This window comes from Sciurus vulgaris (genome assembly GCF_902686455.1).
Source record: "Sciurus vulgaris genome assembly, chromosome: 17".
Lineage (NCBI taxonomy): Eukaryota > Metazoa > Chordata > Mammalia > Rodentia > Sciuridae > Sciurus > Sciurus vulgaris.
This window is the reverse complement of record NC_136478.1, coordinates 6,783,209-6,800,656: the sequence shown is the minus strand read 5'-3', so window position 1 is coordinate 6,800,656 and position 17,448 is coordinate 6,783,209. Positions and strand designations below refer to the sequence as shown.

At 52.4% G+C, this 17,448-nt stretch overlaps 1 protein-coding gene across 1 annotated transcript in view; it reads right to left on the bottom strand.

The window, feature by feature from the left end:
* The window catches only part of CDYL2 (chromodomain Y like 2), a 164,755-nt gene that overhangs the window by 46,079 nt on the left and 101,228 nt on the right, over positions 1–17,448 (bottom strand). Inside the window, exon 2 of the mRNA XM_079119234.1 lies at positions 14,134–14,686. Coding sequence (XP_078975360.1) covers positions 14,134–14,686 — 553 coding nt within the window. The remainder of the gene's footprint in view (positions 1–14,133; positions 14,687–17,448) is intronic.

Sequence of the window (17,448 nt, the reverse complement as noted above, 5' to 3'; positions counted from 1 at the left end):
AGCAAGATATAAAATTAACACCCATAATATCAACTGCATTCCTGTATATCAGTGATAAATCAACTGAAAGAGAAAGTAGGAAAACTATCCCATTTATAAGAGCCTCAAAAAAATTGGGCATCTGTAGAACTCCATCATGAAAACTATAGAACACTCAAGAAAGAAACTGAAGAAGACCTTAGAAGATGGAAAGACCACACATGTTCTTGGTTAGGTGGAATATTGTCCAAACGGCCACACTACCAAAAGTGCTATGGATTTAATGTAATTCTTATTAAAGTTCCAATGATATCCATCATAGAAATAGAAAAAGCAATCATGAAATTCATTTGGAAAAATAAGAGACCCAGAATAGCCAAAGCAAGAAAAACAAAGCAGGAGGCATCACAATACTAGATCTAAAATTATACTACAGAGCTATAGTAACAAAAATAGCATGATATTGGCACCAAAACAGACATGAAGACCAACGGTATAGAACAGAAGATACAGAGACAAACCCACATAAATACAGTTTTCTCATACTAGACAAAGGCGCCATAAACAAACATTGGAGAAAAGATAACCTCTTCAACAAATGGTGCTAGGAAAACTGGAAATCCAGTTTAGCAAAATGAAATCAAACCCCTGTCTCTCACACTGCACAAAACTCAACTCAAAGTGGATCACAGACTTAAGCACTAGAACAGGGATCCTGGGCCTAACGGAAAAAAAGTAGGCCCAACTCTCCACCATGTCAGCTTAGGATCTGACATCCCTAACAAGACTCCCAAAGCACAAGAAGTAAAATCAAGAATCAATAAATGGGATGGAATCAAACTAAAAAGTTTCTTTACAGCAAAGGAAACAATTGAAACCACAGACAGATAGCCTATGGAATGGGAGAAAATCTTTGCCACACACACCTCAGATACAGCATTAATCTCCAGGATATATAAAGAACTCAAAATCTTAACACCAAAAAAACAAATAACCCAATCAATAACTGGGCAAAGGAATTGATCAGACACTTCACAGAAGAAGAAATATGATCAGTCAACAAATATATGAAAAAATATTCAACATCTCTAGCAATTAGAGAAAGGCAAATTAAAACTACACTGGAATTTCATCTCACTCCAGTCAGAATGGCAATAATCAAGAATACAAGTAACAATAAAAGTCGGCAAGGATGTTGGGGGAAAAAGGTACTCTCATACGTGGCTGGTGGGACTGCAAATTGGTGCAACCACTCTGGAAAGCAGTATGGAGATTCCTAAGAAAACTTGGAATAGAACCACCATTTGACCCAGCTAGTCACTCCTAGTTTTATACCTAAAGGACTTAAAATCAGCATACTACAGTAACACAGCCACATCAATGTTTATAGCAGCTCAACTCACTACTGCTAAACTATGGAACTAACCTAGGTGCCCTTCAACAGATGAATGAATAAAGAAAATGTGGTAACATATATGTATGTATGTATATACATATGATGGAATATTGCTTAGCCATCAAGAAGTATGAAGTTATGGCATTTGCTGGTAAATGAATGGAACTGGAGACTATCCACACAAAATGAAATAAGCCAGTCCCAAAAACAAAAAGCCAAATGTTCTCTCTGATATGTGGATGCTGACTCACAATGTGTGTGTGGGGAGGTTCCACCAGATTAGACAGGGGTATTGGGGGAAGGGAGGGAGGATGGGAATAGGAAAGACAGTAGAGTTAATGGACATAACTTTCCTATGTTCATATATGAACATATGACCAGTGTAACTCCACATCATGTACAACCAAAAGAATGGAAAGTCGTACCCCATGGATGTGTGATATGACAAAACACATTCTCCTGTCATGTATAACAAATGAAAAGTTAAAAAAAAATCCAGTGAATTTGGAAAGGGGTCCTTCATGATGCTTTCTATAAGTATGAAACCATTTCAAAATAAAGAGTGAAATATAATTTAAACACAAGTATCTGAAAATAAGATCCAAATTAAAATTTTATTCAAGGAATACTCCTAAGAAAGGAATACTCAAAAAGATAATAGCAGAATATTTTTAAGAACTTAAAAAGAAAAGGTTCTGAGTTTGACAGAGCACTCTAAGTACCAAGCAGAGTAAAAAGACAACTAATAATAAGACTAAAGAATATTCATGGATAGAGAAGTTTGTAAAATAGCATACACAGAAAAATAATATTATTCCAAGAGAATGACAAATTGATAACAGCAACAACAGAGACTTGGAAAAAATAAGCTACTATCATATAAATGCCAAGAGAAAATAACCATCAACCAGGAATTTTATACCCAGCTAAAACAGCAAAGGACCAAGATAAATAGGCATTTCAGATACTCATACACAACGAGAGGTTACCAACCACAGAATCTAAAATAAATATTCAGAGAAACTTCAGCAAATCAAAAAGTTAATTTAGGAGAAGACATGGGGGAAAGGAAACAAAGTAGACAAAAAATGTGTTTCAGTGAATGTAACTACTAGCTATAAAAATAATCATCTTTGGGCTTTAACAACATTCGGTATATAAAACAATAACAGGACATAGAAAGCACATGCTAATGGCAACCTCAAGCTAAGTAGATCTGCCTGCCCATATTTAGCAGGAAGACATCATACTTGTTAGAAAAAAATAAAAGGTAGACATGCGTGCTAAAATTGCAAGATATAAATACGATCTACAGCTGGCTTCTAAGTCACTACAGGGGGAGAAAATGCCTCCATCCAATAAAAAACTTCATAGGGGACTGAGTGAGAGGGGAGCAGACCAAAAATAAAAAGGAAGTGAAAAATAAACAGAAATAAGTCAGATGAACCAATGATCGCATCAATCCGTGATCAGATCACCGGTGCACCTGAAGGCAGACGGTAAGATGGGACGAAGAATGAGACGCGCACAGGCTCCCCAAGGCCGGCCGAGCGCCGCAGGGCGCAGCTCCGCTCCGCTGGTGAGAGGGAGGGTCGCGCGGGGCCAGGCCAGGCACACCCCGTCGCCCTGCGAGTGGGCACGTGGCATCGGACAGGAGGGCTGGTGTGGACCAGACCCCGCCTGCGCCTGCTGCCCGCGAGGGACGGTCAGGGCTCTTCCCGACAGCCCGTCCCGCGGGACGAGGCGGGAAGAAAACAGGCAGCACCCCTGTTCCCTGCGGGTGGGGCCGGCGGCCGGCAGAGCTCGCCTGCCCGCCATGCCCACCAGGCTGCCCCCGGGGACAGGCCTGAGGCTGAGCCAGGGCCGGCAGGCGCGTCCCCGAGTGCGCGCAGGAGCGACCCGACCGGAGGGGCCCCGCCGCGCCCACACGCGTGGCCCAGCTCCGCCGCGGCGGCCGGACGCCGGGTCGCTCCGCCGCGGACCCCCGGCATCCGCGCAGGCGCGCTCGGGGTCCACCTCCGCCGCCCACGCTGCCCTGGGACGGCCTGCGCTCCCGCGGAGCCGAGGACCAGCTCCCGCGTGCGCCTCAGGGCGCCGCCGCCTCCCCGCGCTGAGCGAGATCTCGCCCCTCGGCGATGCCGGGAGCCGAGCCGGCGCCGGGAGTGCGAGGGGTTCCCTTCCCTCGGGAGGAAAGAGCGCCCGGGGCTCCAGCCCCGAGGACACGGGACGTCCCGGGGACGCGGTGTCCTCCTTCCCAGCGCGCACCCTCCCAGGCAGCTCCACGGTCCCCTCCGCACAGCCTCCGGAGCAGCTGCCCTGCCTGCGTCCACGTGCGGTTACAGCCACGGGGTCCTTCCCCCGGCACCTAGTCCCTGAGCGTCCGTGCTGTGCTTGGTCCCTGGGGTGCGCTGACGGGCAGACACAGACACGGCCCTGCCCCCGGAGTCCCAGCCTGATTCACGGGAAACCCTGCAAGCAGGAAATGTTTAGCGGCCGCACGGGCCAGTACAGGGGCCGCAGCTACTAAAATGTTTGAATTTTTTAATTAACTGAAACTTAACTTCAGCCACCTGTGGCTGATGGTGACCCTACTGGAATCACACCACGGGAATAATTACCATGCACACCTTGCACATTTTGATTTAGCTTCTCTTAAATGTCTGGCTCCCTCCTTGTCCCCAGATGGCTGTTCTACTTATTCCTGCCTGCAGAGCTGGTGGAGCCCAGCACAGAGAAGGGCACAGACCCTTGTTGGTTGAATGAATAAATGAAAAAAGGCTAGGCCTAGAACAGAGGACCTATGGAAGTTCCTGCTCCTGACGAGAGAGAGCAAGTGAGGGGCCAGAAAGCGGGAGGAGGAAAGGGTTGGGATGGGGCTCCTCCCAGTCATAAAAGAGGCAAGCACCAGGCCCTTTCCTGCCATCCTCTCTCCCTCCGTCCTCATCTTGGGAAGCAGATAAATCATAAAGAGAAGGAGGAGAAAGCACTGGCCCACAGGCGGCTCAAAGGTCAGCACCTTGGGTGATGAACTGGGCCAGGAATGGGGAGGGAACCGCCGTGGGAAGCAAAAGGGAAGACCCATCCATCCTCCTGCCCAGCAGAGCTGAGAGCGAGCCGCTACCAGCGGGGGTGGGCTGAGCCGCTGAAGCTGCATGTGCAAGAAGGGCGCTGCTCGCAGCCAGGCTAGTGAACGCCACGCATGGGAACGGTGGCTCTGTGTGGTTGCCTACTGATCTGCCTTCTTCCCTACGCCAAGAGCATCTTGTCTTCTCCACTGTTTTATCCTTAGCACAGGGCCCACGGGGGCCCACGCCCTGGCTCACAGTAGTCACATACTGGGCGCCTAGCGGAGAAGCCAAACCTACTGTCTGGCGACATCTGAGGCAGGTGTCCCACATCTTCTAGAATCTTCTTAATACAGCTCCTACTTGCTGACCATTCTCCTGTCACATCTGTGCATGTCCTTCAGGTCTCAGGCCTCTTTTCTAATCTCCTCTTTCCAGAAGGTTCCACCTGCATGTTGGGTTCTCCTGCATCCCCATCATGGTGCCTTGTGTTGGGCCCCTTCCTTGTTTTTCCCCCAAAAGCACAATCCCAGCAGTGTCCTGAGCACCTAGCACCAAGCCTGGCACACAAGGTGCTCACCAATCCTCAGCACTAGAGGTTTCTCCTTCACCACCACAAAGTAACACAAGGAGTCGCAGGTGGGAAGCTGGGCGGGCAGTGGGGATATCCTACTCTCCTCTGGGGGGATGGACTACACAAAATTGGAAGAATGCAACCAACAGAAATGTACTTTGCTGAAAAGACCATGCCATTCCCTGGATGTGGAATGTGAAGAGGGGCAAAGCAGGGAGGGCCACCATGGCAGATGGCGGACACAACGGAGGCAAGACAGGGGAAGGGGCGCCTTCCACTGCTGGCGAGAGTCCTGACAAAACACCAGCTCTCTGTGACTTGGAACCATGAGCAAGAAGCACCACGTAAGCGAGTGTGCAAGGCAACTCAGGGAGGGAGTGGGACACTGGGACCAGGGGGCGTAGCCTTGAGAGATGCTAGGAGGGCCTGCGGTGGCTTGCTCCCAGCCTGGGGACCCCACCTTCAAGCAGGACAGGCGTCTCGCTTCCTCTCCCATCCACTGGCACTGCTGTTCCTCGACACCTGCTAAGTGTCTGCACTGCTGGAGACCACCCCTGACCTCAGCAGCTCTTGTCCTGGTGGTGGAGATCATTTGATAATCTCTGAGCTCTGCGGACTGAGGCTCATGCTGTCAATGAAGAAATGTGGTTCTACGTATGCAAACGAAGACAGGAGCTGATCTCCCCTGCAGTCAGGGAAGCCTTCCACGGGCAGCCGCTGCTGGAGTCAGATGTGCAGGATGAGCAGAGGCCACTGCACGGGAGGGCGGTGGGGAGGGAGTGTGCAGATCCAGGAACACATGCAGCAGGCTGCAGCAGGCCAAGGGGGACCCATCCTCATCACCCGGGGCAGCCCCTGGGCCTCAGCCTCCCTGAGGGTGGTCTGACCCGGGTCAGAGGCCATACCCTTTGTGATGTGGTGACTGCACCCGCATGCTGTTCCTGGGCTCTGCGTCTTGGCAGAGGCTATGGACGGCTCCAGCCATCATACCTCTTCCTCACTCCTGCTTATTCTCCCAGCTGCCTTACCTCCTTCCCCTTCACTGGCTTCGGTGCCCCTGTGTATCTTCTGTTTCTCCACAGGCACTAGTGTTAGTCTCAGCAGTTCCTGGTTTATATGGCCACTCAATGAGTGTTGAATCAAGTAATTAATACACACACACAGTAAAAGTGCTCTGAAAACAATTTGGCAAATGCAGAGATCCAGTAAGAAAAAATAGGGGAAGAACTAAAATAACAGGTAACGATTATCACATCTCCCATATAATGGGTAATGTTCTAAGTGCTTTCCATAAATTAATTCACTTATTCTTTGCCCCAACCTCATGAGGTCTGATTGTCTTCATTTCATTAATGAAGAACTGGGCCCAGAGTCTGAGGTGGCAAGTGGACTGTGGACCCTGTGGCACACCATGTCTCAGCACCTGTTTGCACCTGGCAGCTCCCAGGGACAGACACAGGAGCGCAAGAAGACTCTGCCGCACTGAGGAACTAAAATTAAAATGGAGCTCGGAAAAGCATTACAAAGACTGGCAATAGCCAGGGTTGGCAAGAGCGGCGCCTCTGCAGCAGCCTGAACGTCATCAGAGAAGGGAACAGTTAAGTCCTGGCTCACTGTGAAATCCTAAGCAGCTAAAAAGAGGAGAGCAGATCCACATGTCCTGAGCCAGGCAGAAAGCACGCCACAGAACAGGGAGCTCTCGCCACCTCCGGGCTTCATCAGATGTCACATCAGGAAGCTCTTGGAGATGACAGACAGACAGATGGATGACAGATGATTGACAGATTGACAGACAGATGATAGATACGAGCAGCTATCACAGATGCTAGATGATAGCTAAATAGACTGATAGCTGATGGTAGATGGCAGCTAGATAGGCAGATAAGTGATAGATGAGATGTATGGTGGCTAGATGGGTAGACGACAGGACACAGATATCACAGATGATAGAACTGAGAGATGGGACTAGTCCAGCTCATCATTCAGTCAACAAATATTTGAGTAAATATATATAACATGGAAATATAAAATGTGTGTCATACACACATGATAAACTTAGAAAAGAGTCTGGAAAGATTCACAGAAAACATGAACAGCAGTCACCTCTCCAAATAGGATCTGGGAAGAAGGAAGAGGGAGATGGGAACATTTAAACAGCTTGCCCTTCCCGTGTTGTTTGAATGTTTTACAATGTATGTGCACATTACTCTTGTAACTTTAAAAAAGAAAAAGAAAAAAATAGGAAAGAGAAAAGAAAAGCAAAGGAAAAGGAAAAAAGAGAAACACTTTGGGGGCTTAGATACACCATACCGACACACTGAAACGACTCTAAAAGTACTTGCTTTCTATAAAAGGCATAAACATAATAAAAAGAGAGTCAGAAGAGTCAACAGTGGCCAACACCTTCCACCACCTGTGGTGACAGGCAGTGGATGGGCCCAGGTGACGTGCTCAGCCAGGAAGAGGAAGCTTCCAGCAAAGTGCTGAGGGGCAGGAGGTGGTGGAGAGAAGGTGAGAGACCTCACAGTCGGAGACGCTGAGGACAGTGGAATGTGGCCATGCCCTTACTGTGGATTTCAGGACGGGGTCCCAGAACCCAGTCAGAGGTGGCCTTCAGCAGCCCCTGGCAGGGTGATGAGGGCAAAGTTCATTTCCTCGGTCATTGAAATAAAGTGTGACAATTAAGGGACTTTCCTTTAAGATTCACTCACGTGTGTGCAAGTGTGCATCTTAACCTATGGCCCTAAGGAAAATCACCTGGAGCAGAGATTCCAGCTCCCCAGAGGGCCCTCAGCATCTCCACACGCCTGAAGACCAAAGGCAGGCCCAGCGGCGTGGCCCAGTGCAGTGCCCTGGCCTCCACTAAGCTCATTCCAGACCTCCGAGAGTGCTGGCTGGCATCACACCCTGACCCCTGCCCTTAGCACTGTGTCTTAACCTCGGAGCCTGTTTCCCCAACCTCGGGCAACGCTAATGGTGGGTAGCCTTGCTCTGTTGCTTTGTCCAAAGCACAGAGAGCTCGACAAGATGCCAGTCATGTGGCCTTTGCCTCCAGCAGCCCCACCACCCTGACAGTCAGGAAGAAGCCTGGCTGTGGAGCAGTGTGGGGCAAGGAAGTGGCCATGGGTGTCCACCTCCCTCCCGAGCAGTGGCTTGGCAGGCACACTGGTAAACCAAGTCTGTACTGTGGCTCTCGATCCCTCTATAGACACTACCGCATCACCGTGTGCACCTGGGGGACGTTAGCATCCCCTCTCTGCCCCCTTGGCTTGTCACTGATGAACGACCCATGGAAACAGTTCCCAGGACTGCTCTGAGGTAGCAGAGGAGAGCCATGGCTGAGCTGGCAGAGAAGCAATCCGATGATTTCCAAAGCCTGATGGTGGTCAAGATCCCACCCGCCTCTTCTGAAGCCAAGGATTCGGGAACCCACTGGGGGAACCGATTCCCCATGGATTTGTAGGGGCCGGGCTGCTCCCACTTAAAGAGTCCGATTTTCCATCACAGTCATGCACTGTCCAGGGGGCATGCTGGCCACACTGGACAGGTCCTAGCATCACCACTTGAAAGGGCTTCGAGTCCGCTCGTGCACACACTGCATGACGTACTCTGAAAGGCAAAATGAAATCCCTGGGCTTCTGTCGATGCGACTGATTGAAAAATCGCCCACTTCTGAACACCAGCAACTTGGTCGATGCTCACTGGCCTGCGAGTGGGTGCTCGGAGAGTGAGCCAAGAACAGCCGTGGGCAGGGAAACAGACTGCAGGGTGGGCAGGCACTGCCGTGTGGACGGCCCGTCCAGCCTGGGGCTTGGGATGATCTGGGCGATGCTCAGAGCTGTCCCAAGGCTGCTTCCCCTGAGCCTCTTCCAGGACAAGCTGGGTGCCTTGAGCAGTAGTAGGGACTCTAAAGGTCATGAACTGGGGTCAAGGTCAGGGTGAGGAGTGAGAAGTTTCTGGAACAGTCCCAGTTTTGAGGAAGTGTTGAGGCAATTGTAATGAGCCCAGAAGGGCTGCTCACTTGTTACTGTATTCTTAAGTAGGACTGACTCTCAACTGTCCTCTCTCCTCCCTTGTCAGGTCTGGGAATCCTGGTGAGATGGGGCCCCTGGGAGGCATGAGGAGCCTGCTTTCTTTTTCTGTTCCCTATAACCATCGGGTGAGCAGGGTTGGGGGAGGGGGGGGTGGCAGCGACCTGCTTGGTTAAATGACTTGTTCTAGAATCTTTGGACTTGCCCCTAAAGTCGGCTGGGTCTTGGGCTCCTTCTTTCTGAACTTTTCTGAGAGCTTTTAACAACAATTCAATCTTGTGTGTTTTTTTTTTTTTTTTTTTTTTCAGATTATCGAGTTGAATGGCCCAGAGTTCATTCCAGTATCTCAGGCTCAGAATTATGCCCTCCGGTCAATAAGCTAGGAGGGTGCGCAAGCAGTGGCTCTTGTCCCCCAGCACTCTCTGCCCCAGGCTTAGGAACTGCTTTTTACTTCCCAGCAGCCCGCTGGACAGTGGTTCCGAGGTCAGCCCTGGAGTCGGACAGCCTGCGTCTCTCTCCCAGCCTGGGCACTTGGAACCTCGGTCTCCACTGCTGTAAAATGAGCAGAACAACAGCCACCTCCCAGGACTGCCTCGAGGGTCGCAGAAGGCACTGCGAACTCCAAAGCCCTACCCCCACACACCAACACCTCTGCCTCCCTTCGGAAAGTCTTAGGAAAGCAGGCTGCGGGTCCCCAGCACGGCACTTCGCCTCTCCCCAGGGAGGTCAACCAGCACACACACCCAACTGCGTTCTGCCTTCGCCCCCCTGGAGCTCACGGGTCTGGACGGTGGCTCTGACATGGGCTCCTGGACCAGCGGCAGCACCGAGTGCAAGTGCAGATGCCCAGGCTGCAGGCCACCAAGCTGTCCTCGCCCGCTCCAGGGTCTGAGGCTGGCTTTGTGTTTGAGAGGCCCAAGGTCCCAAGAGTCACAAGGGTTTCTCCTGTTGGTGCTCAGTGTTGGGGGCTGTAGGACGTGGCCTGTGTCACGATCCATAAAGGGGAAACGACGGTCACATTGCCAGTGGGGAGGGATGGATGCGCGCTCCGGAGTGAGGCTGGGTCCTTCAGAAGCTCAGCGGCGAGAACTCGGCAACCGCTGTGCACTTGTGGCTGACAACACCGAATCGCGCAGTGCCTGGGGATGAGGACTGGGTGGCAGACACAGCGGCTGAGCCACAAGGGGAAAGCTGATCGGAAATCATAGAAACGCGGACGTGGGGCCACAGCTCCGTGTCAACGGCTGGGAGCACTGGGCGTCTGCGCGCCTTCCCGGGGCCTGGAGCGAAAGGAGACGTGCAGGCTCGAGGCTCACGGAAGCCGCAGCGTCCAGCTCTGGCCCCTGGAGACAGGAGCGCCAGGCAGCTCTCCTGCACAGAATGGGAGGGTCTGGCTACCCCGCGGCTCCTCCACACAGACGACCCATCTGTTCCAGAAAAGACAGCCCACCAGCAAGGAGGGAAAGCTCAGGTCTTCCAGCTCGGAAGGACCAAGTCACACTCCTACTTAGAAAATGAAAATCCAGGGGTGACTCAGACCGACCCACAAATAGCTCTTCAACCACCGCTCACCCGCAAGCACCCGGGTCCACACCTGCCATGGTGTAACTCATGCTGGGCCCCCTGAGGCCCCAATCCATTTGATGAGGGTGGCGCCCCTAAACAAGCTCCCTGAGGGCGATGGAGGTCTCCACACCATGAAGCGAAGTCATCTGTCATTCCCAGAGAAGAGGCAGGACCAAAGAAGAGCCCTTCCCAGCCGCCCGGACACTTCACAAACACTGCTGGGGAGACCTGGCCCGGGCCCAAAACAGCACCCACTGGAGCCCTGCCTGAGCCCTCACTCCCGGAGCAGATCAGGGAGCCAGCAGCCAGCCAGAAGCGCCTGTCACCAAGCTGCTGGTCTGTGCGCAGGACCTCGGCTCGGAGAAGTTAGAACGCATCAAAAGCAACAGCCCACCCCAGAGCCCACTGCTGCGGTGCAGCCAGGCAGACTGAGCCTCCTCCGGTGCCGCAGACCCCGTGCCCCCGGGTCCAGGGAGGAGAGGCAAGGGACTAGAGGGAGGACATTCAGAGCTCCACCGAGGCATGGACATTGCCCTCATCAAAGCTTCCCTCTGGCTGAAAACATAAGTGGAACCATGGTTTGTTTTAACACCTCTGACTCCTTGATAGAAATTTCCAGAACCACAGCACCATCTTTGTTATAGGTCTTGTCCAAGAATATCTCACTACTCTCTGAATTTACCCTTCTTTCTCTAGCAAGGATTCCCAGGGTTTTCCTCTCCACAGTTCCTCCCAGAACTGCATAATAAGCCAGTTCTAACTAGAGTGTTAAAGGCTGACAGTGGCTGGGACATTTATCGTGCCAGTGACCACAGCAGACGTTAACATGGGTATAGCAAAGGCATGCCAGCCAAGTCTGCAACATACCTGCTACCACTCCAGTGGGGTTAGCCAGAGGCTCCTTCTCAACATGGAGCCAGGGGCAGCCACCCCAACCTAAGGAAGAGTGGGCTACAAGTGTCAGAGGGAGAAGTCCTCGCCTACCTTGTTATTACTCTACTACAGCACTAATCCCGAGGAAGTGCTCAAAAATCAGTATTGAGTCAAATTAAACTGAGGGGCTGGGGATGTGGCTCAGTGGTAGAGCGCTTGCCTTGCATGTGTGAGGCACTGGGTTGGATCCTCAGCACCACATAAAAATAAATAAAGGTACTGTGTCCATCTACAACTAAAAAGAAAAAAAAATTAAAGTGACACCGGAGGTGAAAATCCCTCGCCACCCCATTGTGCCACAGAGCATGTCTCAAGGTTCAGTAGTCCCTGGGAGCCATCAGAAGTCATCTCGCTCCCAGACTCGGAGCATCAGGCCCTCCAGGACCTTCGTTCCTCACAGCTGCCGGTGACCTTACACACGTGGAATCCGAGACCACCGTCTTAATCATTTGGGAGCATCTCACGGGCACCGGTACTACGAGGCGCAGTAAGTAAAAGGCCCTTTCAGAACAGCCAGAGCAGGTCACAGCAGAGGTGGGCAGCCCCCTCCTCTCCACCCAGGCGTGGGCCCCCTGGGGTGGAGAACACAAGAGATTAGGGATGAGGAAGGTCTCAGGCAGCAGTGTGGAATTAGCCAGACTCCCATGGTCTCACCAGGCCAGGCCCTCCCTAGTCCTCCTGGTCTACCAGGTCATGGACCAGGGCGCAACCATGAGACCCAAGGATGGAGAGCAAACGGCCAGTGGCTTCACTCCACTTGAGAGTGGCCAAGGACGAGAAGCCACCTTCTGCTCTCCTTCACACCGTGCACTGGCAGCTGGTCAGCAAACCGCCCCCCCTCAGGCTTCTCCCTACTCTGGGGGCAGCTGTGTTCTGAGCAGGCCAGGGGCTGCCAAGAGCCACGGTGCTGGGGATCCTGCCCAGCTCCCGCGCCTGCACCCCAGAGCCTCGGAAGTTCCCCTGGCTATCCTGCCTGCAAGAGGGAGCTTGCGACTGCTGGCAGCTGTCACAGGAACATCAAACGTGGATGTTTATGCCAAGCCTCATTTACACAAGCCCACTTCTCCCCAGGAGATGAATGTTTAAAACAAACAGCTCTTACATATGTTAGCAGGCACAGTCACATCGGCATGAGGGATCCCCAGGCGCAAAGATGAGTCAGTCTAGGGCAAAGTCAGCTCAATAAATCCTGTTTGGGTGAGATTTCTCTCTCTCTGGACAACGAGGAACCTCAAAGAGATTGCTCACATTCCCCAAGGGGACTCCCTGAAGACAGCCTGCTCTCCGTAGTGCAGCAAGCTGCACACACCCCACGCTCAAGGCGCATCACTGCCCTGACAGGCATCTGCCTGTCATCCCCTCCAGCAGCGCCACCTGCCTCATGGCCTCCCTGTTGCCACTCTGGTTCCACCTGGGGCATCTGACGGCCCTGCTCTGATGGGCAGAGACTGCCCTTGCCACACAGCATTTCAGCAGATAGACAGAGCGGTGTCTGAGGAGTGAGCTTGTGGACATAACTGGCTCAGGCAGCTCCCTGGAAAGACGCAGGCCACTAAAGACTCAGGCAAGGAGCAGTCTGACCCCTGAGGAAACGTCAGGTTTACAAGTCTAAATTACACGGGCGTGGTCTTCTTTTACCTTGCCTTTGACGAAGCAGAAGGGAGCAATTCCATAACCCAACAGTGTTGCTCCCGGGATGGAGCAAGAAGGTGCTAGCCAGAGCAACACCCACGGCCTCAGGGCAGCACTTGGGACCTGCTGTGGTCTGCATGCTGTGGCCCCCATTCACATGTTGAAACCTAACCCCAGGGCAACAGCTTCAAGAGGGGCTCCTTAGGAGGGGAGCTGGCTGCCGGGGCCCTGGATGGTGAATGGGATTAATGCCCCTGGGAAACGCTGATAGAGCTGCCTCGCCCCTTAACCACACACTAGAAGGCGCCATCTGTGAGCAGCAGGCCCTGCTCAGGAACCCCAATTTCAGACTCCCCAGCCTCCACAACTGTGGAATATATTTCTGTTGTTTATAAATTATCCCAAATGGACTAAGACAGGACCTGGCATAGAAATGCGCACAATCATCTACCTAGTAACACTGAGGGGAAGAAGCTCCAGGAGACAGACTGACTTGGTGAATGCCACCTTCAAACTGGGTCTAAAAGAAGGAGCAGCCCCAGTCCCGGACCCTCCCTGGGCTACACTGCTGCAGCCTGATGAGATTGCAAGCGAGGCCTCTGCCTGGGGCCCTGGAAAAACACTGGCCTCTGGGGACACAAGACCCGGGTCCTGGGGTGTGGGGACGCTGTCCTGCCCACAGGGACATGGATCTAGAGGTTGCCCTGCAGCACCGTCAGGATTTACCAGTTCATTCCAAGCTTCAGCTGAGCCTCAGGGAGGCTTGGCCTCCCCAGCACAAAGCTATCATCATGTGGACACATGGCCGAGTCTGCAGCTTCGTGGCCCCAGGTGAGAGAGGAGGGAGAACCCCAAGTGGCCAAGAGTCAAGGTTGGGCTCTCGGTGCCTCCCTAGGCTGCAGCAAACCCCACCCACCCAGGCGGGAGCCAAACCCAAGAGAAAGAAAAGCCACAGACCGAGCCCGTTCTCCACCAGCACGGAGTGGGTCCCGTCACAGTCGCCGGCATCCTGCTCTCCCACCGGGTCGTCCAAATCCACGTCAGGCTGATGGGACCCATTCCCAAAGTGCCTCTCGTCCTTCTCGGAGCCGGCGTCCCCGTTCTCCAGGCCGTTCTGCGCCTTCTTCAGGGGCATGATCTGCAAGCCGCTGGGCGTAGTCCGGTAGGACACCGTCTTGGCGGCCCTGTCGCCCCCCGCGCCCGGGGCCTTGCCCGCGCAGCCCTTCTTGGGCTTGGGCAGCGCCGGCGCGATGCGCTTGCGCTTGTGCGAGGCCGCCTTGCTGCGCCCGGGCTCGGCGCGCAGGAGCTTGCCGGCGCCCGGCTGCTTGCCCGCCTTGGCGCGCTTGTCGCGGGGCGCGGGCAGCCCGTTGAACTCGTCGATGAACTCCTCGCAGTGCAGCAGGTGGTGCTCGGGCTCCCACGTGTCCTCGGCGCTGCCGTAGCCCTTCCATCGGATGAGGTACTCCCACTTGCCCTTCTTGTTCTTCCTCTTGTCCACTATCCTTTCAACCTGGGCACAGGAGAGTCGGGAGAGAGAAAAGAGGGTCAGTGGCTGGCAACCCAGCTGCGCTGGGAGGCCACCGGGGAAACCCCGCACGCCCAGGTCACTCCCCTGGTGGCTCGGGACGCTTCGGGCTGGGCCTCTGCACCGGCCGTCTCTGGAAACCGCCCTGCAAGCTCCCAGGAGTGACTTCTATTCTTTTCGGGGCAGCGGGTGGACTCAGGCTTTTAAAGACCAATTTGGTGTGGGCGTGTCATCCTTACAGTGACCTTAACATTTATCAAGCAATTGTATGAACAGCACATGCTAATTTACTGATGATACCGACCACCAGTGGCATTTACCGGGCACTCTGGGGTGGATGCTGTCCCTATGCTGGGGATCCACTCTCGCGTCTCATTTCCCCAGCAGCAGCCCAATGAGGTCATCCCACCAGAGATGCAGCAACTCAACCAAGTTCCCAAGTGGGCAGGGGCACAGCGAGGGTTTGAATGGCTGTCACCCGAGACCTGCTCTCCTATCACTAGGCCAAACCAACTCTGTCAATGCAAGAGGCTTCTATGCTGACCACAAGGGAGTTGAGTTGACAATGCCAACTGTCCCCATGCAGGTCCTCCATCAGGCTGCAACATGGGGCACAGCCAGGCAGACATCAGCGAGGTCTGCTGAGAGCCTACTGTGTGCCTGGGAAGCCCAAGGCATGCACTGTTTTTCCCACTGGATAGATGAGGAGACACAGGCAACCTCCCTGTGGCGCACTGCCCTGATGTGGCAGAGGAGGTCTGAACGGTCACTCGGTCCTAAGCCATGTGCTACTGTCCAGGTGTCTTTAAAGAGCCTCTCCTGCCATCCCACGACAAACACTCCAAGGGACGTGCCGGTCCTAATGCCAGGAGCTGGTGCAGCCCTGCTTCGGTATCTGGGAGCTCATTTACTGTGCTTTCAACCTTGCTGTAGATTTGGAACTTTTTAAAAAATAAACAAACAACAACAACAACAAAAAAAAAAAAACCTGTGGAAAATTCCCAAAGTTCTACACCCAAAATGCTATATTCCTATGAGAAAGCAAATAATTATATTCAAAAGTATATTTCAATTGTCTGTGTAATATACTTTTAATGAATGGAATTTTGAGGCAATTAAATTAAATAACTAGTGAGGAATAGGTTCTTGAAACTTAGGCAAAGAAAAATATCACGGAGGGAGTGGGTTCAGCTCAGCTGGTGGCTGGTGGCGGTGAATAGCAGGAGCACAGGGGTCAGGATGTGACTGCACATCTGAATTGCTGCGACGTGGCCTCGCCCCGCCGGCTATGCGCAATGATTAAAAAGCTCTCTCTGATTTGGACTTAATAAATACGGCAACAGCCAGGCGTGCTTCCCCTCCACAGCACTGCCTCTCACCACTGTGATTGTTTCCTTAATTGATTCATCTCCACTTAAATTGGCCTATATCTATAAAAGTTTCTCTCCTTGTAAAAAGGTCTGCTGGCGTCTGTTTTAGATTCATGGCACAATGTTCAGATGTGGCGCATGAACTCTGTAACAGTTTTTAAAAGTGAAATTGTGCCCAGTTCATCCAACTTCCAACCTGTGGGTCAAGGAATGGAGCCGGTTGAGTATTTCTTTGTAATAATGCTCCAGAAAGCCCAGAGCGTTTCTGAAAGAATTTGCAATTTTGCTTATTTCGAGGACATTGTAGGGCGGAGACTCTCGGCAGCTTTACAGAGGAGGACAGTGAATCAGGAGCCCAGCATGCCTGTGACAGCAGCATTTCCAAGGACACTGCAGTGTCAAGAGCAAGCCCAGATATTTCTTGGGAGCTAAAGAATGTGTACTGGCATGGAGATCTCCAGCTTTTGAAAGCACCTGCTGAGCTTCTGGGGTGGAGGACTTTCTTCCCCAGAGGAAGCAGAGGACCAAGTTAGAGAGCCACCCAAATGGGTAGAATGGTGGGTGGATGACGGGGTTGGTGGATGGATGATGGGCGGGTGGGTGGGTGGGAAGATGGATGGATGAATGAATGAAGAGATGGGTGGACGGTGGGATGAGAAGGTGGATGGGTGGAATAGATGGATGAATGATGGGCTCAAAGGAGGGTGGAGAGGTAGGTTCATGAATGGACGGGTAGATGATGGATGGCAGTCACTTACCAAAGTGAGCTTAGTATATTTAAGAACACAGGCTCTAGAGAAAGACTATCTGGTTTAAATCCCCTGTTAAGCCTTATCATGTGTTCTTAAGCAAGTCTCTAAACCTCTTTGGGCCTCAGATGACTCATACAGAAGGAGGAAGTAACACGCCTACTTCATAGGGTGGTTGTGGAGAACAGACAGATACGTGTTTTCACATACCACAGTAAAGGTCACTTAATCTTGCGTAGCCTTCTGTGACCACAAACGGTGGTACCTAAAGACAGAATGTTTCCCCACCCTGCACAGCATGACTTCTTGGAACAATCAACTCCTCCGGGGGAGGGGAGAGTCAACCCACCTGGACAGCCCTTCTAGTGTGGACGATGGCTATGCACAGTAGGGTCAGCCAGGGTCTGAATGGTTTTCTGGGGCCACACAGGAGGGGGAATTTAGTTTGGTTCCCTACAAATTAATGGAGATTTCACTTTATCCAGTGTGTCCTTACAGCACTGTCTGGTGAGAGAAACCACTCTGTCCAGTGTCCACCATACACCACTCCACCTAATGTCCATCATCCACCACTCTGTTCAGTGTCCATCATTCTCCACCCCACTCAGTGTCCATCATACACCACCCC